Consider the following 26,407-nt stretch of genomic DNA (forward strand, 5'->3'; position numbering starts at 1 on the left):
ACAAATTTAAAAAAAGATAGTGGTCAAAATGATTGAAACCCTGAGCTTTTTTCTAAAATGTTTTATGAGTTGGAGACACATTGGTAGGGATCTTAGACCATCCCTCCATACATAATCCTTTCAGATCCTCAATATCCTTTTGTATGTGCTTATAGATTGCCCTATTCAAATCAAACCTCAGGAATGATACTTTTTAGTTTGAAATTATTCTGTGTGATTCAGTTTGATTAAAGAATGAATCGATGCGATTCGATGCTCTAACATTTGTTGCATAAACACAATTTTCCATACTAAAGTAGAATCTGCTGCTGATGGAGCTCATGAGTTGGGCCTCTGAGCTGAATCTGTCTGAGCTGGATCTGTCTGAGTGTGTGTGGGTGGGTAACTCACCACTATCAGATTAGGGGGGGATAATGTAGCCTATGTTTTTTGTTTCCTGACTTTGATTCTGTGTTTGAGCAAGTAATGTATCAATACTTACCGTTTACAAATGAGCTATGACGTAGCCTATGAATACATAGCACAACTTGGGTTTCACCGCCATCTCAAAATCCAATGGTTTGAAGTTTTTACGGAATGATCTTCTCTTTTCCTCTCACTTTGGCCATGCAGTGTGCCTCGCAAAAGTGATTGCTGTCCTCGTTATAAAATGATCAACTTTACCCTGGAACTCTTTGGCCTGAATGCCAAGCGTCACGTCTGGAGGAAACCTGGCACTGTCCCTATGGTGAAGCATGGTGTTGGCAGGATCATGCTGTGGGGATTTTTTTCAGTGGCAGGGACTGGGAGACTAGTCCTTGTTAGGTGACCTAAACTGGGATATGCTTAACACCCCGGCCATCCTACAATCTAAGCTAGATGCCCTCAATCTCACACAAATTATCAAGGAACCTACCAGGTACAACCCTAAATCCGTAAACACGAGCACCCTCATAGATATCATCCTGATCAACCTCCCCTCTAAATACACCAATGCTGTCTACAACCAGGATCTCAGCGATCACTGGCTCATTGCCTGCGTCCGTAATGGGTCCGCGGTCAAACAACCACCCCTCATCACTGTCAAACGTTCCCTAAAACACTTCAGCGAGCAGGCCTTTCTAATCGACCTGGCCCGGGTATCATGGAAGGATATTGACCTCATTTCGTCAGTAGAGGATGGCTGGTTATTCTTTAAAAGTGGCTTCCTCACCATCTTAAGTAAGCATGCCCCGTTCAAAAAATGTTATACTGAGAACAGATATAGCCCTTGGTTCACTCCAGACTTGACTGCCCTTGACCAGCACAAAAACATCCTGTGGCGTACGACATTAGCATCGAATTTCCCCCGCAATATGCAACTTTTCAGTGAAGTTAGGAACCAATATACACAGGCAGTTAGGAAAGCAAAGGCTAGCTTTTTCAAACAGAAATTTGCATCCTGTAGCACAAACTCAAAAACGTTCTGGGACACTGTAAAGTCCATGGAGAATAAGAGCACCTCCTCCCAGCTGCCCACTGCACTGAGGCTAGGAAACACTGTTACCACCGATAAATATACGATAATCAAGAATTTCAATAAGCGTTTTTCTACGGCTGGCCATGCTTTCCACCTGGCTACCCCTAACCCGGTCAACAGCTCTGCACCCCCCACAGCAATTTGCCCAAGCCTCCCCATTTCTCCTTCACCCAAATCCAGATAGCTGACGTTCTAAAAGAGCTGCAAAATCTAGACCCCTACAAATCAGCCGGGCTAGACAGTATGGACCCTTTGTAAAATGAACTGCCACAATTGTTGCAACCCCTATTATTAGCCTGTTCAACCTCTCTTTCGTATCGTCTGAGATCCCTAAAGATTGGAAATCTGCTGCGGTCATCCCCCTCTTCAAAGGGGGAGACACTCTAGACCCAAACTGTTACAGACCTATACCTATCATACCCTTCCTTTCTAGTCTTCGAAAGCCAAGTTAACAAACAGATCACCGACCATTTCGAATCCCACCGTACCTTCGCCGCCATGCAATCTGGTTTCCGAGCTGGTCATGGGTGCACCTTAGCCGTGCTCAAGGTCCTAAACAATATCATAACCGCCATCGATAAAAGACAATACTGTGCAGCCGTCTTCATCGACCTGGCCAAGGCTTTCGACTCTGTCAATCACGACATTGTTATTGGCAGACTCAACAGCCTTGGTTTCTCAAATGACTGCCTCGCCTGGTTCACCAACTACTTCTCAGATAGTTCAGTGTGTCAAATCAGAGTCTCTATGGGGGTGCCACAGGGTTCAATTCTCGGGCCGACTCTTTTCTCTGTATACATCAATGATGTCGCTCTTGTGGCTGGTGATTCTCTGATCCACCACGCAGACGACACCATTCTGTATACATCTGGCCCTTCTTTGGACACTGTGTTAACAAACTTCCAGACAAGCTACAATGCCATACAACACTCCTTCCTTAGCCTCCAACTGCTCTTAAATGCAAGTAAAACTAAATGCATGCTCTTCAACCGATCGCTGCCCGCACCCACCCACCTGGCTAGCATCACTACTCTGGATGGTTCTGACTTAGAATATGTGGACAACTACAAATACCTAGGTGTCTGGTTAGACTGCAAACTCTCCTTCCAGACTCACATTAAGCATATCCAATCCAAAATTAAATCTAAATAGGCTTCCTATTTCGCAACAAAGCATCCTTCGCTCATGCTGCCAAACATTCTCTCGTAAAACTGACTATCCTACCGATCCTTGACTTCGGTGATGTCATTTACAAAATAGTCTCCAACACTCTACTCAGCAAATTGGATGTAGTCTATCACAGTGCCATCCGTTTTGTCAACAAAGCCCCATATACTACCCACCACTGCGACCTGTACTCTCTCGTTGGCTGGTCCTCGCTACATATCCGTCGCCGAACCCACTGGCTCCAGGTCATCTTTAAGTCTTTGCTAGATTAAGCTCCGCCTTATCTCAGTTCACTGGTCACCATAGCAACACCCACCCGTAGCACGCTCTCCAGCAGGTATATTTCACTGGTCATCCCCAAAGTCATCCCTTTGGCTGCCTTTCCTTCCAGTTCTCTGCTGCCAATGACTGGAACGAATTGCAAAAATCACTGAAGTTGGAGACTTGTATCTCCCTCACTAACTTTAAGCGTCAGCTGTCAGAGCAGCTTACCGATCGCTGCAGCTGTACACAGCCATCTGTAAATAGCCCATCCAACCAACTACCTACCTTATCCCCATATTTGTTTTTGTTTTTCCTGATCTTTTGCACGCCAGTATTTCTACTTGCACATCCTCATCTGCACATATATCACTCCAGTGCAAATTGCTAAATTGTAATTACTTTGCCGCTATTGGCCTATTTATTGCCTTACATCCTTACTTCATTTGCACACACTGTATACAGATTTTTCTATTGTGTTATTGACTGTACGTTTGTTTATCCCATGTGTAACTCTGTGTTGTTTTTGTCAAACTGCTTTGCTTTATCTTGGCCAGGTCGCAGTTGTAAATGAGAACTTGTTCTCAACTGGCCTACCTGGTTAAAAACTAGGTAAAATAAATAAATAGCTCATCTAAGTTTATCATTTTAAAAGGCTAATTGATCATTACAAAACCCTTTTACAATTATGTTAGCACAGCTGAAAACTGTTGTCCTGATTAAAGAAGCAATAAAACTGGGCTTCTTTAGACTAGTTGAGTATCTGGAGCATCAGCATTTGTGGGTTAGATTACAGGCTCAAAATGGCCAGAAACAAAGAACTTTCTTCTGAAACTCGTCAGTCTATTCTTGTTCTGAGAAATGAAGGGTATTCCATGAGAGAAATTGCCAAGAAACTGAAGATCTCGTACAACTCCCTTCACAGAATAGCGCAAACTGGCTCTAACCAGAATAGAAAGTGGAGTGGGATGCCAGGGTGCACAACTGAGGAAGAGGGCAAGTACATTAGGGTGTTTGAGAAACAGACGCCTCACAAGTCCTCAACTGGCAGCTAAATAAACTCAGCAAAAAATAAACGTCCTCTCACTGTCAACTGTGTTTATTTTCAGCAAACTTAACATGTGTAAATATTTATATGAACATAACAAGATTCAACAACTGAGAAATAAACTGAACAAGTTCCACAGACATGTGACTAACAGAAATTGAATAATGTGTCCCTGAACAAAGGGGGGGTCAAAATCAAAAGTAACAGTCAGTATCTGGTGTGGCCACCAGCTGCATTAAGTTCTGCCGTGCATCTCCTCCTCATGGACTGCACCAGACTTGCCAGTTCTTGCTATGAGATGTTACCCCACTCTTCCACCAAGGCACCTGCAAGTTCCCACACATTTCTGGGTGGAATGGCCCTAGCCTTCACCCTCCAATCCAACAGGTCCCAGATGTGCTCAATGGGATTGAGATCCGGCCTCTTCGCTGGCCATGGCAGAACACTGACATTCTTGTCTTGCAGGAAATCATGCACTGAACAAGCAGTATGGCTGGTGGCATTGTCATGCTGGAGGGTCATGTCAGGATGAGCCTGCAGGAAGGGTACCACATGAGGGAGGAGGATGTCTTCCCTGTAAAGCACAGCGTTGAGATTGCCTGCAATGACATCAAGCTCAGTCCGATGATGCTGTGACACACCGCCCCAGACCATGACGGACCCTCCACGTCCAAATCGGTCCCGCTCCAGAGTACAGGCCTCGGTGTAATGCTCATTCCTTTGACAATAAACGCAAATCCGACCATCACCCCGGGTAAGACAAAACCACGACTCGTCAGTGAAGAGCACTTTTTGCCAGTCCTGTCTGGTCCAGCGACGGTGGGTTTGTGCCCATAGGCGACGTTGTTGCTGGTGATGTCTGGTGAGGACCTGCCTTACAACAGGCCTACAAGCCCTCAGTCCAGCCTCTCTCAGCCTATTGCAGACAGTCTGAGCACTGATGGAGGGATTGTGCGTTCCTGGTGTAACTCGGGCAGTTGTTGTTGCCATCCTGTACCTGTCCCGCAGGTGTGCTGTTCGGATGTACCGATTCTGTGCAGGTATTGTCACATGTGGTCTGCCACTGTGAGGACGATCAGCTGTCCATCCTGTCTCCCTGTAGCGCTGTTTTAGGCGTCTCACAGTACGGACATTGCAATTTATTGCCCTGGCCACATCTGCAGTCCTCATGCCTCCTTGCAGCATGCCTCAGACACATTCACGCAGATGTGCAGGGACCCCGGGCATCTTTCTTTAGGTGTTTTTCAGAGTCAGTAGAAAGGCCTCTTTAGTCCTAAGTTTTCATAACCCTGACCTTAATTGCCTACCGTCTGTAAGCTGTTAGTGTCTTAACGACCGTTCCACAGGTGCATGTTCATTAATTCTGTATGGTTCATTGAACAAGCATGGGAAACAGTGTTTCAACCGTTTACAATGAAGATCTGTGAAGTTATTTGTATTTTTACGAATTATATTTGAAAGACAGAGTCCTGAAAATGGGATGTTTCTTTTTTTGCTGAGTTTAGTACCCGCAAAACACCAGTCTGAACGTCAACAATGAAGAGGTGACTCCGGGATGTTGGCCTTCTAGGCAGAATTGCAAAGAAAAGGCCATATCTCAGACTGGCCAATAAAAAGAAAAGATTAAGATGGGCAAAAGAACACAGACATTTGACAGATTTAGATTGGAAAAAAGTGTAATGGACAGACGACTCTAAGTTTGAGGTGTTTGGATCACAAAGAAGAACATTCGTGAGACACAGAAAAAATTTAAAGATGCTGGAGGAGTGCTTGACACCATCTGTCAAGCATGGTGGAGGCAATGTGATGGTCTGGGGGTGCTTTGGGGGTGGTAAAGTGGGAGATTTGTACAGGTTAAAAGGAATCTTGAAGAAGATAGACTATCACTCCATTTTGCAACGCCATGCCATAACCTGTGGACAGCGCTTAATTGGAGCCAATTTCCTCCTACAACAGGACATTGACCCAAAGCACAGCTCCAAACTATGCATTAACTATTTAGGGAAGAAGCAGTCAGCTGGTATTCTGTCTATAATGGCGTGGCCAGCACAGTCTCCAGATCTCAACCCTGTTGAGCTGTTGTGGGAGCAGCTTGACCGTATGGTACAGTCATCAAGTCATTCCAATTTGTGGGAGGTGCTTCAGGAAGAATAGGGTGAAATCTCTTCAGATTACGTCAACAAATTGACAACTAGAATGCCAAAGGTCTGCAAGGCTGTAATTGCTGCAAATGGAGGATTCTTTAACAAAAGCAAAGTTTGAAGCACATTATTTCAATTAAAAATCATTATTTATAACCTTGACAACATCTTGACTATATTTCCTATTCATTTTGCAACTCATTTCATGTATGTTTTCATGGAAAACAAGGATATTTCTAAGTGACCTCAAACTTTTGAACGGTAGTGTATATATATTTTTTACACAAAGATTAAACGTGAAGCTTTACATTTTTTCATTCACTATAATGGGGGATCCAATTTTCTGCTAACAATGCCTGCATTACTGCGATCAACCTTGAACCCTATCCATGCTTCAAGTAAAGGGGACAGTCATTCTCCCCAGAAAGTATTCACACCCCTTGACTATTTCCACATTAACCTGATTTTAAAAGGAATTAGATTGAGATTGTGTCACTGGTCTACACACAATACCCCGTAATGTGAAAGTGCTATTGTGTTTTTAGAAATATTTACAAATGTATTAAAAATGAAAAGCTGAAATGTATTAAAAATGAAAAGCTGAAATGTCTTGAGTCTAAGTATTCAACCCCTTTGTTATGGCAAGCCTAAATAAGTTCAGGAGTAAACATTTGCTTAACAGGTCACATAATAAGTTGCATGGACTCGCACTGTGTGCAATAATAGTGTTTAACATGATTTTTTAATGACTACCTCATCTCAGTGCCCCACACGTACAGTTGTGGCCAAAGGTTTTGAGAATGACACAAATATACATTTTCATAAAGTCTGCTGCCTCAGTTTTCTATGATGGCAATTTGCATATACTCCAGAATGTTTTGAAGAGTGTTCAGATGAATTGAAATTAATTGCAAAGTCCCTATTTGCCATGCAAATAAACTGAATCCCCAAAAAAACATTTCCACTGCATTTCAGCCCTGACACAAAAGGACCAGCTGACATCATGTCAGTGATTCTCTCGTTAACACAGGTGTGAGTGTTGACAAGGACAAGGCTGGAGATCACTCTGTCATGCTGATTGAGTTCGATTAACAGACTGGAAGCTTCAAAAGGAGGGTGGTGCTTGGAATCATTGTTCTTCTTCTGTCAATCATGGTTACCTGCAAGGAAACACGTGCCGTCATCATTGCTTTGCACAAAAAGGGCTTCACAGGCAAGGATATTGCTGCCAGTAAGATTGCATCTAAATCAACAATTTATCGGATCATCAAGAACTTCAAGGAGAGCAGTTCAATTGTTGTGAAGAAGGCTTCTGGGCGCCCAAGAAAGTCCAGCAAGTGCCAGGTGTGAGTGCATCTGCACGCACAGTGAGGCAAATACTTTTAGAGGATGGCCTGGTGTCAAGAAGGGCAGCAAAGAAGCCACTTCTCTCCAGGAAAAACATCAGGGACAGATGGATATTCTGCAAAAGGTAAAGTCATTTTCTCTGATGAATCCCCTTTCCGATTGTTTGGGGCATCCGGGAAAAAAGCTTGTCCGGAGAAGACAAGGTGAGCGCTACCATCAGTCCTGTGTCATGCCAACAGTGAAGCATCCTGAGACCATTCATGTGTGGGGTTGCTTCTCAGCCAAGGGAGTGGGCTCACTCACAATTTTGCCTAAGAACAGGAATAAAGAATGGTACCAACACACCCTCCGAGAGCAACTTCTCCCAACCATCCAGGAACAGTTTGGTGACAAACAATGCCTTTTCCAGCATGATGGAGCACCTTGCCATAAGGCAAAAGTGATAACTAAGTGGCTCGGGGAACAAAACATCGATATTTTGGGTCCATGGCCAGGAAACTCCCCAGACCTTAATCCCATTGTGGTCAATCCTCAAGAGGCGGGTGGACAAACAAAAACCCACAAATTCTGACAAACTCCACGCATTTATTATGCAAGAATGGGCTGCCATGAGTCAGGATGTGTCCCAGAAGTTAATTGACAGCATGCCAGGGTGGATTGCAGAGGTCTTGAAAAAGAAGGGTCAACACTGCAAAAATTGACTCTTTGCATCAACCTCATGTAATTGTCAATAAAAGCCTTTGACACTTATGAAATGCTTGTAATTATACTTCAGTATTCCATAGTAACATCTGACAAAATTATCTAAAGACACTGAAGCAGCAAACTTTGTGGAAAGTCATATTTGTGTCATTCTCAAAACTTTTGGCCCCGACTGTACAATTATCTGTAAGGTCCCTCAGTCAAGCAGTCCATTTCAAACACAGATTCAATCACAAAGCCCATGGAGGTTTTCCAATGCCTCGCAAAGAAGGGCACCTATTGCGAGTAGGGTAATTAAAAGCAGACATTGAATATCCCTTTGAGCATGGTAAAGTTATTAATTACACTTTGGATAGTTTATCAATACACTGAGTCACTACAAAGATACAGGCGTCCTTCCTAACTCAGTTGCCGGAGAGGGGGTTACATGGAGAAACAATCCATTTTCAACCCTATCAAAAATGTTTTCTTGCCTAACATCATTATTTGGAAACGGTATATTGACGATATTTTTGTTCTATGGAGGGGTGATGCAGAACAGCTCCAGGCGTTTTATGCTTTTCTTAATTCCTGTTCTGAACATTTGAGATTTACTATGCAATCTGATACACGTCAAATCAGTTTTCTTGATCTTCTGATCTTGTGTGAAGATAATGTTTTATACACTGATCTTTACAGGAAACCTACTGATCGTAACAGTTTGTTGAGGGCTGATAGTTGTCACCCACTTCCCTTGAAAAATAGTTTGCCCTACAGCCAATTCTGTCGAATCAAAAGAATTTGTATTAAACAATCAGATTTCGACAGAAATATGGCTGAGACTCAGGATATGTTCACGGAGAGGGGGTACAACAATGATCAGATTAATATTGCCATTGAGAAAATTCAAAACAAAACATGACCTTTTTCAAGGTCAGTCTCGCAAAAAGACGCATTCTTGCGTTCTCACTACCCGCTATTCAAAGTGCTCTGAACAAATTAAAGGAATCGTTCACAAACATTGGCACATTCTGAAATATGATGATAGTCTCGGTAATGTGTTTTCTGATCTTCCCCTGGTCGTATTCTCGAGGGGCAGAAATCACAGAGACCAATTGGTACACTCTGATTTACCACCCCAAGATATTCCTGAACAACGCCTATTTGCGCCCATACTGGATGGAAATTACAAGTGTAATGGCTGTGCTCAATGCAATGGCACTTATAAATGTAGATCCTTCAAACACCCCCAAACAGGGAAATCTATCCCAATTAAAGGTGTTATCACGTGTTCCACTAAGGCAGTTATTTATCTTATAACTTGTCCCTGTGGTAAAAATTATGTGGGTAAAACAAAGCGTGAATTAAAAGTACGTATCTCAGAGCACCGTAGCACCATTAGGTGCAAAAACTTGACTTCCCCAGTTGCGGCCCACTTTTTGGAAGCAAACCATTCGATTTCGTCTCTGCGTTATATTGGCATCGAACATGTCACCCTCCCGAGGAGAAGGGGTGACCTTGATAATTTATTGTTAAAACGAGAGGCTGCCTGGATCTTTAATTTAAAGACCCTTGCTCCCTTCGGTCTCAATATAGACTTTGATCTGAAGCCATTATTGTGATTTTGCCATTGTAATTGTTTGTTGGATGCATTTTGGACTACAAATGCTATGATTGTATGCTATCCATTTGTTTGTCTTTTTGTATGTTCTTTGTATGCCATTTTTTTAATATTTGAGTTAACCAATGATATTAGGCCATACTTGGCCATGATTACAAACACCTGTGTGTCTCTTGACACTATATAAATGACTCATCTCGCAGTGTTTGTGATGATACCCTGATGAAGACAGCTTTGCTGTCGAAACGTTGGTTATTACATTTTTGCATCTGAGCTCTTAGAGTGTGCGGCTTTCCTTTATTTTCTAGTGTTCTACTCCGCTAGCCAGCACCTCGCCTTTATAGGTGTTTCTTTTTTCTAGATTGCCGGAGAGGAAGGAAACAGCTCAGAGATTTCACCATGAGGCGAATGGTGACATTAAAACAGAGTTCAATGGCTGTGATAGGAGAAAACTGAGAATTGATCAACAACATTGTAGTTACTCCTTAATACTAACCTACATGACAGAATGAAAAGGAAGCCTGTACAGAATAAAAATATTCCAAAATATGCATCCTGTTTGCATTAAGGCAGTAAAGTAAAACTGCCAGAAATGTGGCAAAGAAATTAACTTTATGTCTTGAATACAAAGCATTATGTTTTGGGCAAACACAACACATCACTGAGTACCACTCTTCATATGTTCAAGCATGGTGGTGGCTGCATCATGTTATGGGTATGCTTGTCATCGGCAAGGACTAGTGAGTTTTTTGATAAAAAGAAACGGAATAGAGCTAAGCACAGGCAAAATCCTAGAGGAAAACTTCGTTCAGACTGCTTTCCAACAGACCCTGGTAGACAAATTCACCTTTCAGCAAGATAATAACCTGAAACACAAAGCCGAATATACACTGGAGTTGCTTACCAAGACGACATTGAATATTCCTGAGTGGCCTAGTTACAGTTTTGACTTAAATCAGCTTGAAAATCTATGGCAAAACTTGAAAATGGCTGTCTAGTTATGATCCACAACCAACTTGACAGAGCTTGAATAATTATTTTAAGCATAATGTGCAAATATTGTACAATCCAGGTGTGCAAAAATCTTAGAGACACCCAGAAAGACTCACAGCTGTAATGTATTGGCTCAGGTGTAAATACTTATGTAAATGAGATATTTCAAAAACCTTGCAAACATTAAAAACATGTTTTCACTTTGTCATTATGGGGTATTGTATGTAGATTGGTAAAAAAAAAAAAATAGTAATCAATTTTGAATTCAGGCTGTAACACAACTTTTGGAATAAGTCAAGGGGTAGGAATACTTTCTGAAGGAACTGTACATACATACCTATGCTCTAGAGGGGTAACATACAGTACATGAACAATACTCACTATACTTCTCTCTCTTTCTCCCCTCTCCCTCCTTCCTACCTCTCCCTGTAGGGTACGTCAGTGTGCCAGGCTACAGCCATCGGTGCTGCAGTCATCCTGCTGTACATGTCCAGGGCCTGCTATAACCTGGTTGTGGTGGCTCTTTCTCCAGAGGACCGGCCCAGCCCCTTCAACTACAGCTGGTCCAACGTCTCTGACCAGGTAGGATAACCACGCACCCTCACAAGCATGCACGCAGACACACATACACATAAAATGGTGATGATGATGAAGATAGTTACAGTTAAGTCACTGTGACAGGACTAGGGGCGTGTGTGTATGTGTCAGGCCTGTTAAACCATCAGTGAACCTTGCTGTCCTAGATATCCAAAGCTCACAGTGCTGTGCTGCCAGCCAAACACACGCATACAGACACACATACAACTGCTGTCTGACATAATTATCTATTACAGGGCTGATTAGTCTGCAAACACCCTGTGTGTGTGTGTGTGTGTGTGTGTGTGTGGTGTGTGTGTGTGTGTGTGTGTGTGTGTGTGTGTGTGTGTGTGTGTGATTAGGCAATGTCTGTAACTAATCGGCAGTCATCCATTCTTCATTAGTTACATGGTTGATTTTTCACACACATCTCCATGTGTGTTTGGGTTTTTGCTGTTTCTCAACTGTGCACACGTGCATGCCCAATTTAAGAGTCCGTGTGTGCAATGTGCATATGTCTGCTCGTCTGTGTGTGTTCATGCTTATATAATGTGTCTGGCTTTACATGGCTCTGTGTGTGTTTGCCTGCGTGTGTGTGTTTTGTGTCTGTGAACACTGTAAGCACTTTTGACTCAAAAAGTATTTATACCTCTCCACATTTTTTTTGTTTAAGCCTGAATTGAAATTGGATTCAATAGATTTCTCACCCATCTACACAGAATACCCCATAATGACAAAGTGAAAACAACTGTAATGACCGTCGTCGCAATGAGACCAAGGTGCAGCGGGGGATGTGTTCATCATAAAAGGTTTTAACCTCTTACATCTAGACGTTCCGCTAGCGGAACACCTGCTCCAATATCCAATGATAGGCGTGGCGCGAATTACAAATTCCTCAAAAATACAAAAACGTCAATTTTTCAAACATATGACTATATCACAGCATTTTAAAGACAAGACTCTCCTTTATCTAACCACACTGTCCGATTTCAAAAAGGCTTTACAGCGAAAGCAAAACATTAGATTATGTCAGCAGAGTACCAAGCCAGAAATAATCAGACACCCATTTTTCAAGCTAGCATATAATGTCACAAAAACCCAGAAGACAGCTAAATGCAGCACTAACCTTTGATGATCTTCATCAGATGACACACCTAGGACATTATGTTATACAATACATGCATGTTTTGTTCAATCAAGTTCATATTTATATCAAAAAACAGCTTTTTACATTAGCATGTGACGTTCAGAACTAGCATACCCCCCACAAACTTCCGGGGAATTTGCTAACAATTTACTAAATTACTCACGATAAACGTTCACAAAAAGCATAACAATTATTTTAAGAATTATAGATACAGAACTCCTCTATGCACTCGATATGTCCGATTTTAAAATAGCTTTTTGGTGAAAGCACATTTTGCAATATTCTAAGTACATAGCCCAGCCATCACGGGCTAGCTATTTAGACACCCGGCAAGTTTAGCCTTCACCAAAATCAGATTTACGATTATAAAAGTTTGATTACCTTTTGTTGTCTTCGTCAGAATGCACTCCCAGGACTGCTACTTCAATAACAAATGTTGGTTTGGTCCAAAATAATCCATCGTTATATCCGAATAGCGGCGTTTTGTTCGTGCGTCCCAGACACTATCCGAAATGGTAAATCAGGGTCGCGCGCATTGCGCAATTCGTGACAAAAAAAATCTAAATATTCCATTACCGTACTTCGAAGCATGTCAACCGCTGTTTAAAATCCATTTTTATGCCATTTTTCTCGTAAAAAAGCGATAATATTCCGACCGGGAATGTCCATTTAGCTAAACAGCGTAAAGAAAACAAAGCTTTCGGTCGACGCGGGCACGAGCCTGAGTCTCACAGTACTGTAACCAGCCACTACCCAAACGCGCTACTTTTTTTCAGCCAGAGCCTGCAAAGCCACGATTCAGCATTTTGCCGCCTTCTGAGAGCCTATGGCAGCCGTAGGAAGTGTCACGGGACAGCTAAGATCCTCACTCTTCAATAAACAGAGACAAGAAGAACAGGCCACTTCCTGCATGAAATCTTCTCAGGTTTTTGCCTGCCGTATGAGTTCTGTTATACTCACAGACACCATTCAAACAGTTTTAGAAACTTTAGGGTGTTTTCTATCCAAAGCCAATAATTATATGCATATTCTAGTTACTGGGCAGGAGTAGTAACCAGATTAAATCGGGTACGTTTTTTTATCCAGCCGTGTCAATACTGCCCCCTAGCCCTAACAGGTTAATGACCGAATGAACACTACAAACAAAACACGGAAAGAAACGACAGCCAAACAGTCCTGTCAGGATTAACACAAACCTAGACAGAAAATAATCACCCACAAACCCCAAAGGAAAAACAGGCTGCCTATGTATGACTCTCAATCAGCAACAACGAGCTACAGCTGTTCCTGATTGAGAGCCACACACGGCCAAACCAAAGAAACAAACCAACCTAGAAAAATAAACAGAACGCCCACCCATGTAACACCCTGGCCTAACCAAAATAGAGAACAAAAAAAACCTCTCAATGGCCAGGGCATTACAACATGTTTTTAGAAATGTTTGCACAATTTATTGAAAATGAAATACGTATTCACACCTAGCACCTTTAGCAGTGAGTCTTTCTGGGTAAGTGTCTAAGAACTTTGAACAGCTGGATTGTACTATATTTGCACATTTATTATTTTTAAAATTTGTCAAGATCTGTCAAGTTGGTTGTGGATCATGACTAGACAGTCATTTTCAAGTCTTGCCATAGATTTTCAAGCTGATTTAAGTCAAAACTGTAACTAAGCCACTTAGGAACATTCGGTGTCATCTTGGCAAGTAACTCCAGTGTATATTTGGCCTGTCCTGCTGAATTTGCTTCTCAGTGTCTGTTGGAAAGCAGACTGAACCAGCGTTTCTTCTAGGATTTTGCCTGCTGTGCTTAGCTCTATTCCATTTATTTTTATCTTAAACTCCCTACTCCTTGCCGATGACAAGCATACCCATAACATGATGTAACCATGACCATGCTTGAAAATATGAAGAGTGGTACTCAGTGACGTGTTGTGTTGGATTTGCACCAAACATAACACTTTTTATTCAGAACATAAATGTAATTTCTTTGCCAAATGTTTTGCAGTTTTACTTTAGTGCCTTATTGCAAACAGGATGCATGTTTTGGAGTATTTTTATTCTGTACAGGCTTCCTTCTTTTCAATCTGTCATTTAAGTTAGTATTGTGGAGTAACTACCATGTTGTTTTCTCCTATCACAGCCATTAAACTCTGTTTTAATGTCACCGTTGGCCTCATGATGAAATCCCTGAGTGGTTTCCTTTGTCTCCGGCAACTGAGTTAGGAAGGACGCCTGTATCTTTGTAGTGACTGGGTGTATTGATACACTAACCAAAGTGTAATTAATAACTTTACCATGCTCAAAGGGATATTCACTGTCTTCTTTTATTTACCCATCTACCAATAGGTGCCCTTTTTTGTGAGGCTGTGAGGCATTGGAAAACCTCTCTGGTCTTTGTGGTTGAATCTGTGTTTGAAATTCACTGCTCAACTGAGGGACCTTACAATTATCTGTATGTGTGGGGTACAGAAATGAGGTAGTAATTCAAAAATCATGTTAAGCATTATTATTGCACACACAGTGAGTCCATGCAACTTATTCTGTGACTTGTTAACCTCTCTTGGGGAGGTAGGACGCTAGCGTCCCACCCACGGTTCACACTATTCAACAGCCAGTGAAAAATCAGAGTGCCAAATTCAAAACCACAAAATGTCATAATTCAAAGTTCTCAAACATACGACTATTTTACACCATTTTAAAGATGCACGTCTCCTTAATGTAACCACGTTGTCTGATTTCCAAAAGGCTTTACGGCGAAAGCATAAAGTTAGATTATGTTAGGACAGTTCCAACACAAGAAAAACCACACAGCCATTTTCCTAGCAAGGACAGGCGTCACAAATACCAGAAATTCAGCTAAAATTATGCACTAACCTTTGACGATCTTTATCAGATGACACTCCTAGGACATCATGTTACACAGTACATGCATTTTTTTTTCGATCAAGTTGATATTTATATCCAAAAACAGCCGTTTACATTGGTGCGTGATGTTCAGAAAATATTTTGCCTCCAATACTGCCAGTGAATCAGCACAACAATTTACAAAAATACTCATCATAAACGTTGATAAAATATTAAACTGTTATTCAAAGAATTATAGATGAACATCTCCTTTATGCAACCGCTGTGACAGATTTCAAAAAAGCTTCACGGGGAAAGCACACTTTGCAATAATCTGAGTACTGCGCTCAGAAAATACACTAGGCAATACAGATATCCGCCATTTTGGAGTCATCTAAAATCATAAATTGCATTAGAAATATTCACTTACCTTTGATGATCTTCATCAGAAGGCACTTCCAGGGATCCCAGGTCCACAATAAATGTTACTTTGTTCGATAAAGTCCATAATTTATGTCCAAATAACTCCTTGTTGTTTCCGCGTTCAGTCAGCGTGTAGGAAGTGTAGGAAGTGCGCCCAAAATGTCACAACGAAAAGTCAAAAAAAGTTATATTTACGTTCGTTCAAACATGTCAAACGTTGTATAGCATCAATCTTTAGGGCCTTTTTAACTTAGAACTTCAATAATATTCCAACCGGACGATTCCAGTGTCTTGAAAAACATTTTGGAACACAGCTAACTCTCACGTGAATGCGCGCCAATGAACTCATGTGCTTTCCTGAGTCAACAACTTCCAACTTCCTTTGTTCGCTCTCTGTTCATCATAGACACCTCAAACAACTTTCAAAAGACTGTTGACATCTAGTGGAAGCCTTAGGAAGTGCAAAATGAACCCTAAGTCACTGTGTTCGATAGGCAATGAGTTGAAAGGACTACTAGCACCAGATTTCCCACTTCCTGGTTAGATTTTTCTTAGGTTTTTGCCTGCCATATGAGTTCTGTTATACTCACAGACATCATTCAAACAGTTTTAGAAACTTCAGAGTGTTTTCTATCCAACTCTACTAATAATATGCATATTCTAGTTCCTGGGCCCGAGTAGTAGGCCGTTTTAATTTGGGTACGTTTTTCATCCGGCCGTGAAAATACTGCCCCCTACCCTAGAGAAGTTAAGCACATTTTAAAAACATTTCTAAAAACATAATTCCACTTTTGACATTGTGTCACTGCCTATACACAATACTGCATAATCTCAATTTAATCCATTCTAAATTCAGGCTGGTACACAACAAAGTGTGGAAAAAGTTGAGGGGTGTGAAGACTTTCTGAAGGCACTGTATGTACAGTATGTGTATATGGGGCCCTCTGTGTGAATCTGTACATATATCCCATTTTTACGACTGTTCTCCAGAGTCTCCCTTCTAAGTTGACACTTGGCTTGATTTCACTTAGTCCAGAATGCTTTGATGACAGAGCCGTTCTATCCAGTTCTGTTTGCTGAGTGGCTGAGAGCTCTGTGACTGCTGCAGCAACAATCCATTTGAGGGGATTTGGGAGGATATGGGCTCTGTGGGGGAAAGGTCTTTGTTTGTCTATAAATAACTCAGTCAGCCATGGGCTGCCTGGTGCTAGTGACCTAGATCTGAGCTCAACCCCTGAAATAGACGGCCCTGTACTGGAGGTTTCCCTTTTTCACATAGGCCATCTGGGGTGTGTGTGTGTGTTTGGGTGGGGTGACTGTCTGTCTTGGTTTATTGCTTTACATGTAGTTTAAATGTGTCTCTGACACATATAAGCACACACACTCATGTGTCTTTGTTTCTGTTTCTCTGTCTACTATCTAATCTATCCATCTTGGTTCGATTGAATTTATCAGATAATTACAAGTAGTAGGCTGTAGTATACAACATTGCGTCAATGTGTGTATTTGTGATTTTCTGAGGGATAATCTTAAGGTATATTTGGTTCTCAGTCGGCGTACTTGTCTGCATGTTTTTATCCATGCTCTAATCACTCTCATCATTGTGTCTGTGTAAATCTCCTGTCATCATGGAAATCCCTCTGTATACATGCTGTCAATCTCTGTCAGTGTTGCTGTCTTGTTGTCCCCCAACATCTGCCTCTTTCGGGTTGTGTTGTCTGTGTGTCTTTAATCTTTCTGGTGTGTGTGTGTGTGTGTGTGTGTGTGTGTGTGTGTGTGTGTGTGTGTGTGTGTGTGTGTGTGTGTGTGTGTGTGTGTGTGTGTGTTTCATTTCTCTGAATGCTGGATCGATGTGTGTTGTCCTTCTAGGCAGACGTAGAGAAGATCAGGGGAGAGGCCTACATCATCTTTGGGATCATCCTCTTTTTCTGGGAGCTGCTGCCCACCAGTCTGGTTGTGGTCTTCTTCAGGGTACAGAGGCCCAATCAGAACCTAGTAAGACAATAGCCTTATTTCACTTTTACATCATAATGTAAACAGCGCATTGCACTCTAGGATCGATAGGGGAGTAAATTCCATCAAATTCAAAAGGTGAACAGTGCAATTCAATAGGTAGCTGACATGTCTGCGCTGACTTTGAGAAAAAGACTTGAATGGAGCCACCCTTCCAACACCAGTTATAGAAGATAATGATAAGTGTCTCATACATTGCAATGTAGAGGGATTTTGTTGTCGAAAAGCAAGTCTAATAAACGTTTAGTAACAAGGTTAGCTAGTTGATTATACTGGTAGCGTAGCTAGCTAACGTTATCTAGCTGAGTTCACCGTTGCCAGCTAACATTACCAATGAACGGTTATCTTCTCACTCCAACCATTTGTCCAACACAATTTAGCAAATTGAACATTATGTAATTCTGTGTTATATCCAGGTCCAATGTTATAGACTTAAGCACAAGCCATAGCAAATAGCCTAGCTAAGTATTCTGTATCTGGTATTTCTGAGTGAGGACAGTATACCCCCTCCAAAGGCAGGGAATTGGGGGGATAATATGTTGAACATCCCAGATGAGTTCTCCTACTGCTCAATAGTGGACTTCCTCACAAAGAGAACAATAGAAATCAGGGAGGAAGGAGTTAGTGTTTTTACCTGTGGCGGAGAAGCCTCTCAGGAAGGGTACAATGTATTTAGGTCAGGCCATGTGAGTGAGGTGGAACTCAACAAGGTGCAGGATGCTACTCATGTCAGGGCAAAGTCCTTGCCTCGTTTAAAGAAAAAAACTACCAAACTGGACTGGTCGTCCATAATACAGGACCAGGTGAGAAATGCAATCATGTGGCTAGACTTCTGTTTGGTCTTCTGGATACAATTAGCACCGACATCAACACAGCACCCCCAAGCTGCCATTCCCAGGAGCAGAGATGGCACTAGCCATCCAGAAAGGCCAAGAAAAATACTAGACCTGTAAGAATAGGTAAGTCTCCTGACCTGTGTCAGTGATTTTCCTATACAGTAAATATGGTAATATTGATTGGGCCGACTCAAATCCTAGCAAACTACATATAGGCTAATCATACAAAAATATTGTCAGAATGTCCTCTTTTAATTTCCATTATTTTAGGAGAAAGACATGCAGTGATTAGGAAAAGGACATTGGAGGGGTACAGCCAGTACAAAGCCTGTAAATGACCAAGGCCTAACATGACCAAAACCGCAGAGGCCTTGAGGATCTTTAAGACAAAACACCATGACACTGGACTACTCTATGTAAGACTACTATCTCATCCTGTCCGATCAAATTGCTTCTTGGTGAAGTTTAAGATGTCATTTATTTAAAGGGATTGTCATGGAAATCTTAAATAATTTGTTTATTGCCAACCAACTCAATGCACCATATGTACTCATGTCGATCAGGAGCTCTCACGGGGCAGTCCCATTAGTTCTCTTATATACTTACACAGAAAGTAATATTTGCATGATTTAGCTTATTCATTGTTCATAACATTTGCTATCGTTCATGTGACTGACCAATACTGGTTCATGCATGTGACAGACCAATACCTTTTAAGAGGCTTCTTCTCTCTAAGCTGAGACCTTGAAACTGAGAGATTGTTCTCAAAATAAGGGGCTGGGCGTACTGCCAAATTGCAGATACTACAGCGAGGATTTCTTCCAGGTGTTCAATCAGTCACATTCATGAACAGAAATTGGTTATTAGAAAAGCACAAACAGAACACAGAAATTGGTTAATAGAAAAGCCATAAAAATAAAAATGTCCATCACATTCCATCTTATCACTTGTGTGATAAGTCATTACATTTTAATGTAAGCATTTAGATTTTAGTTTCTATATCAAAATATTCTATATTCCTATTAACCTGTTGGGGCTAGGGGGCAGTATTTGCACGGCCGGATAAAAAACATACCCGATTTAAACTGGTTACTACTCTTGCCCAGAAATGAGAATATGCATATAATTAGTAGATTTGGATAGAAAACACCCTAAAGTTTCTAAAACTGTTTGAATGGTGTCTGTGAGTATAACAGAACTCATATGGCAGGCCAAAACCTGAGAAGATTCCATACAGGAAGTGCCCTGTCTGACAATTAGTTATCCTTCTGTTGCATCTCTATCGAAAATACAGCACCTCTGCTGTAACGTGACATTTTCTAAGGCTTCCATTGGCTCTCAGAAGGCGCCAGAAAGTGGAATGACGTATCTCCTGTCTCTGGGCGAAGAACAGCAGGATAATTTGTGAGTGGTCAGGCTGGGGACAGTGACACTGGAGATGCGCATTCATGAGAATTCTCCATTTTTTTCTTTCAGCCTTTGAATGAATACAACATCGCCCGGTTGGAATATTATCGCTATTTTACAAGAAAAATTGCATAAAAATTGATTTTAAACAGCGTTTGACATGCTTGGAAGTACGGTAATGGAATATTTTGAATTTTTTTTGTCACGAAATGCGCTCGCGCGTCACCCTTTGGATAGTGACCTGAACGCACGAACAAAACGGAGCTATTTGAATATAACTATGGATTATTTGGAACCAAAACAACATTTGTTGTTGAAGTAGAAGTCCTGGGAGTGCATTATGATGAAGAACAGCAAAGGTAATCCAATTTTTCTAATAGTAATTCTGAGTTTAGTGAGCACCAAACTTGGTGGGTGTCAAATTAGCTAGCCTGTGATGGCCGACCTATCTACTCAGAATATTGCAAAATGTGCTTTCGCCGAAAAGCTATTTTAAAATCTGACACCGCGATTGCATAAAGGAGTTCTGTATCTATAATTCTTAAAATAATTGTTATGCTTTTTGTGAACGTTTATCGTGAGTAATTTAGCAAATTCACCGGAAGTTTGCGGTGGGTATGCTAGTTCTGAACGTCACATGCTAATGTAAAAATCTGGTTTTTGATATAAATATGAACTTAATTGAACAAAACATGCATGTATTGTATAACATAATGTCCTAGGAGTGTCATCTGATGAAGATCATCAAAGGTTAGTGCTGCATTTAGCTGTGGTTTTGGTTTTTGTGACATCTATGCTTGCTTTGAAAATGGCTGTGTGATTATTTTTGGCAGGGTACTCTCCTGACATAATCTAATGTTTTGCTTTCGCTGTAAAGCCTTTTTGAAATCGGACAATGTGGTTAGATTAATGAGAGTCTTTAAAATGGTGTAAAATAGTCATATGTTAGAGAAATTGAAGTTATAGCATTTTTGAGGTATTTGTATTTCGCGCCACGCGATTCCACTGGTTGTTGACTAGGGTGGGACGCAAGCGTCCCACCTAGCCCATAGAAGTTAAAGCAATGGAAATCAACACAGAAAAAAAACAGACACTTCATAATTTCAAACCCTTCATTCTGGGTTATACAATCTAATTAGTATGGTAATACTATCATCCTAATAAATGTTATACTTTATTAACGGGAGTGAATTTATTAAAAATACACACATACACAGCATGTTAAAAAAAACAATTTAGACTAACCAGGCATTCAATCAGTCACTTGCATGAACACAGAAATGGGTTATTAGAAAAGCACAAACAGAACACAGAAGTAAGCGTTTCACGGTAAGGTCTACACCGGTTGCATTCGACCCATGTGACAAATTAAATTAGATTTCAAATTGGTTAACCTCTTTGGGACCCCTTCCTGTTCTTATCCCGATAATGGGATTGCTTGACAAGATAGCAAAAATCTAATAATTTCAATTATTTCAAAATAATTTTAATTCTCAAACAATCAACTATTTTACACCATTTGAAAGATAAACATCTCCTTAATCCAACCACGTTGTCTGATTTCAAGAAGGCTTTACGGCGAAAGCATAAAGTTAGATTATGTTAGGACAGTACATAGACAAAAAATTACACACAGCCATTTTCAATGCTAGGACAGGCGTCACCAAAAGCAGAAAACCAGCTAAAATTATGCACTACCCTTTGACAATCTTCATCAGTTGACACTCCTAGGACATTATGTTAGACAATACATGCATTTTTTGTTCTATCAAGTTCATATTTATATCCAAAAACAGCATTTTACATTGGCGCGTGACGTTCAAAAAATGTATTTCCCCCAAAACTGCCGGTGAATCAGTACTACAATTTACAAAAATACTCATCATAAACGTTGATAAAATATTAAACTGTTATTCAAAGAATTATAGATTAACATCTCCTGAATGCAACCGCATTGACAGATTTCAAAATAACTTTACTGGGAAAGCACACTTTACAATAATCTGAGTACTGTGCTCAGAAAAATACACTACTCAATACAGATAGCCGCCATTTTGGAGTCATCTAAATGCATAAATAGCATTAGAAATATTCACTTACCTTTAGTTCGCTCATGAACTACTCTAAAGCCGGGTAAATCACCATATTGTAACGTATGGACTAGAATAGCCTAGTTATTCATAATGTAAGCCTGTTATTTTCAGAGTACCTAGCTAGTTACCTAATCGTTCTCTCACGGTTCTTGGTCATTACTCAACATTTGTGGAAAATAAAGAAAATATGGTTTTGAACAGTGTCTGCTTTCTTCGATTGTATCTAGCTAAGCTGTGTGTTGTAAGAGAGCACAATCATAAAGCCAGGCACAATCAACATTCAGGTACTGGGTTGGATAAAGCAAAAACACCCTCTTCATGGTGCGTGTTTTAATAATATTGTTGTCTGCAAAAGGAGCATCTTAAGCAAACTGCTTAGGAACAAAAGATATGTTAACTAGCTAGTTAACATAACAGCAACATGCATCAAAGCTAGCTTAGCTAGCAAGCCGTTAAACTACCTCAGATCGTCCTTTGTATGGGCGCAACTGCTTTCTTCTGAAGTTCTTTTACAGTCGATGGGTCAAGTTGGTGTTCAGTCAGGGACATTTGTGCATTGGGATAGTCAAGGTAGTGTGTTTCTATTATGTCAGGCCATTCTTTGGACCAGGGAAATATTGTTGGCGTATTCTGGTCGTAGGACCTGGCACCCTGCTCAAAATACATGCTCCACTAAACGTTACAACTTTTTTGTCTGTCATTCCGAATCAAAGTGTTCCAAATTACTTGTTGTTTTGGGTCAGTCGGTAGTCCGTGAAATGTAACGTTGTGTCGAGTATAACAGGTGTTGTGCCGAAAAGCTCCCCCCTGTCACAATTCTCCCTGAAGCTGACAAGGGCTGGAATGTAAATGATGTGATCATCTTGGATTATCTAACATCTGAGAATGGGCAGGCATTCCCTCGGATGAAGAGCATCTCCGTCTTGCTGATTATGTGCTGTCATCCAGGTGGAAATGTCACCTGCATATCTGATGTAGGAAAAGAGATGAGAGAGAAGTTGAGTGTCCTGTGAATATATCTTGGTATATATTTATTTTAATTTCTATCATTATTGTGTTTTGTGGTTGAGGGGTGGGGGGAGGTTGATGGGGATGGTGGAGGTGCTGGGGGTGTCCTATTGAGGGTTGATGGGGAGGGTGGAGGTGCTGGGGGTGTCCTATTGAGGGCGAAGGAACCTATTCGGGAGGGGATTCTTCATGGAGGCACATTCAGTCAAAGTTTTGTTTATTATATTATTATACTTTTTTTTTTTTTCAGGCAGGCAAGAAAATCCCCCCTTTTTATAATTTCCTTATTTTTGTGGCTAGAGTCAAATACTTTGTGACACATCAGAGTCAAGTACTTTCTATAGAACAAACTTCACGTCAGGATAGGCAACCGAAATTAGTCATTAATGTATGTGTGTTATATTAAACATAAAGGAGGGAGTCAAATGTTGGCAAGCAATAAACATTTCAGAACAACTATGGCTGAATTATTATCCTTACACTTTCAGAAACACTAGTCGAATAAGACATGGGAGAGATGATGAATTTTGGCAAAGAGATTTATTTATAGACTCATACACTTGAAACAAATAGCCAAACCGAAAACTGCTGACATTACTATTGCCTCCCCACTATCAAACAGACATAATAAATCAAATGAAATTCAGCCAAACTTGATCAGAAATCTCAACTAGCAAGCAAGTCGCAGCATTGAAGACTTGAGTGCGTGCGCGTTCACGCGAAAGGGGGGGGATTCTGGCAGGGGGGAGCTTTTCGGCGCAACACCGGTAGTACGGCACACAGCAGTTTACTTTGGACATACCATTGTGTCGGCTCCGGACCCCGCGTTTCACCTGTTTACCTCAGATGCAGACGTTTCGAATTTACATCCCTATTGATCCCAGAGTGCAACGCGGTGTTTATGTTGTAAAAGTGAAGTAGGGCCATTGACTTTGTGTAAACCAGCCAATCAAGGAGCTCACATGAATCATATATGCGTTTGAATGCACATTAGTCAAATGTTTGCCTACCTCAGCACAGGGTAGCTTAAAACAGCATGAGCTTCTAAGGGGCCTTTATTTTAAAGTTATCAGCTTATCTCATCTAGTTTGAAAACATTAATTTATCACAGGTGGAAGTTACAACTACACTAACTTTTTGAAACACAAATGAGTTGGAAACGATTTGGGCCCATATACGATGTACTTACAAGGATATTTCCAGTGTTATTACTATGGTGTAAGTACATATAAAGGCATGTTTTTCTTGCCCGAAAGTACTTATTAAACTGTGAGAGTGTCCTTTTCCCCAGGCACCAGGAGGAATGATCAACAGCCACAGCTTCAGTTCCAGGGCCTATTTCTTTGACAACCCCCGGAGGTACGACAGCGATGACGACCTGTCCAGGAGCATGAACTCCAGAGCAGATCGACCGAGGTGTGTAACATTCAATTCAGTCACCTATAACATCTTATACTGAACAAAATTATAATGTTTAAAGATTTTGTTGAGTTACAGTTCATATAAGGAAATCAGTCAATTGAAATGTATAAATTAGACCCTAATCTATGGATTTCACATTACTGGGCAGGGGTGCAGCCATGGGCGTGCCTGTCCCACCCACTGGGGAACCGGGCCTAGCCAATCAGAATTTGTTTTTCCCCACAAAAGGGCTTTATGACAGACAGAAATATGCCTCAGTTTCATCAGCTGTCCGGGTGGCTGGTCTCAGACGATCCTGCAGGTGAAGAAGCCGGATGTGGAGGTCCTGGGCTTGTGTGGTCTGCGGTTGTGAGGCCAGTTTGACGTACTGCCAAGTTCTCTAAAATGACGTTGGAGACAGCTTATGGTACAGAAATGAACATTAAATCTCTGGTGGACATTCATGCAGTCAGCATGCCAATTGCATGAGCCCTCAAAACTTGAAACATCTGTGACATTGTGTTGTGTGACAAAACTGCACATTTTAGAGTGGCCTTTTATTATCCCCAGCACAAGGTGCATCTCTGTAATGAACTGTTTAATCAGCTTCTTGATATGCCACACCTGTCAGGTGGATGGATTATCTTGACAAAGGATATAATGCTCATTAACAGGGATGTAAACACATTTGTGCACAAAATGTGAGAGAAATAAAAAATTTGTGCGTATGGTATATTTCAGGGAATTTTTATTCCAGCTCATGAAACATGGCACCAACACGTTACAAATAAAATTGTATTGGTCACATACACATATTTAGCAGATGTTATTGCAGGTGTAGCTAAATGCTTGTGTTCCTAGCGCCGACAGTGCAGTAGTATCACATAATACACACAAATCTAATAGTAAAATAATAACATTCAGAAATATACAAATATTAGTACGAGCAATGTTGGAGTGGCATTGACTAGAATACAGTATATACATATGAAATGAGTAAAACAGTATGTAAACATTATTAAATTGACTACTGTTCCATGTCTATGTACATAGGACAGTAGCCTCTAAGGTGCGGTGTTGAGTAACTGGGTGGAAGCCGGCTAGTGATGGCTATTTAACAGTCTGATGGCATTGAGAGAGAAGCAGTTTTTCTGTCTCTCTGTCCCAGCTATGATGCACCTGTACTGACCTCGCCCTTCTGGATGATAGCAGGGTAAGCAGGCCATGTCTCGGGTGGTTGATATCCTTGATGATCTTTTTGGCCTTCCTGTGACATCTGGTGCTGTAGGTGTCCTGGAGGGCAGGTAGTGTGCCCAATTGTGCATCTGTAAAAGTTTTTGAGGGTCTTAGGGGCCAAGACAAAATTATTCGGCCCCTTGAGGTTGAAGAGGCGCTGTTGCGCTTTCTTCACCACACTGTCCGTGTGGTTGGACCATTTCAGATTGTCAGTGATGTGTACGCCGAGGAACTTGAAGCTTTTCACCTTCTCCACTGCGGCCCATCGGTGGATTGTGGGGGACGTACTCTGTATGCTGTCTCCTGAAGTCCACGATCCGCTCCTTCGTTTTGTTGACATTGAGGGAGAGGTTATTTTCCTGGCACAACTCCGCCAGGGTCCTCACCTCCTCCTTGTAGGCTGTCTCGTCATTGTTGGTAATCAGGCCTACTACTGTTATGTTGTCTGCCAACTTGATTTTGCGTTCATATTTTTGTTAAGTATATATCCCCTGTACACAGTCATTTATATTGCTTCCTATATTGTCTGCATAGTCACCTAAAACCATTCTATATCGCCTGTACAGTAACCTGTATCATCCTATATCCCACATACACAAACATAACATCCTACATTCCAGCCACAGTCAGCTATAACAACCTACAGTATATCCCCCGTACAGACA

The 26,407-nt window shown here is 41.2% G+C and overlaps 1 protein-coding gene across 5 annotated transcripts in view; it reads left to right on the top strand.

The window, feature by feature from the left end:
* LOC106610616 (G protein-coupled receptor 137Ba) overlaps positions 1–26,407 on the top strand; it is a 73,546-nt gene that overhangs the window by 43,932 nt on the left and 3,207 nt on the right. For 2 of the 5 annotated variants that reach the window (XM_014210023.3, XM_082955601.1), the window contains exons 4-6: positions 11,190–11,339; positions 17,618–17,743; positions 24,397–24,521. In XM_014210023.3, coding sequence (XP_014065498.1) covers positions 11,190–11,339; positions 17,618–17,743; positions 24,397–24,521 — 401 coding nt within the window. Of the gene's footprint in view, positions 1–11,189; positions 11,340–17,617; positions 17,744–24,396; positions 24,522–24,755; positions 25,240–26,407 lie in introns of those variants that run through there. The other 3 variants (XM_014210026.3, XM_014210024.3, XM_014210025.3) reach the window with 3 other exon arrangements.

The sequence above is a fragment of the Salmo salar genome, chromosome 09, assembly GCF_965601325.2.
Source record: "Salmo salar chromosome 09, fSalSal1, whole genome shotgun sequence".
NCBI lineage: Eukaryota > Metazoa > Chordata > Actinopteri > Salmoniformes > Salmonidae > Salmo > Salmo salar.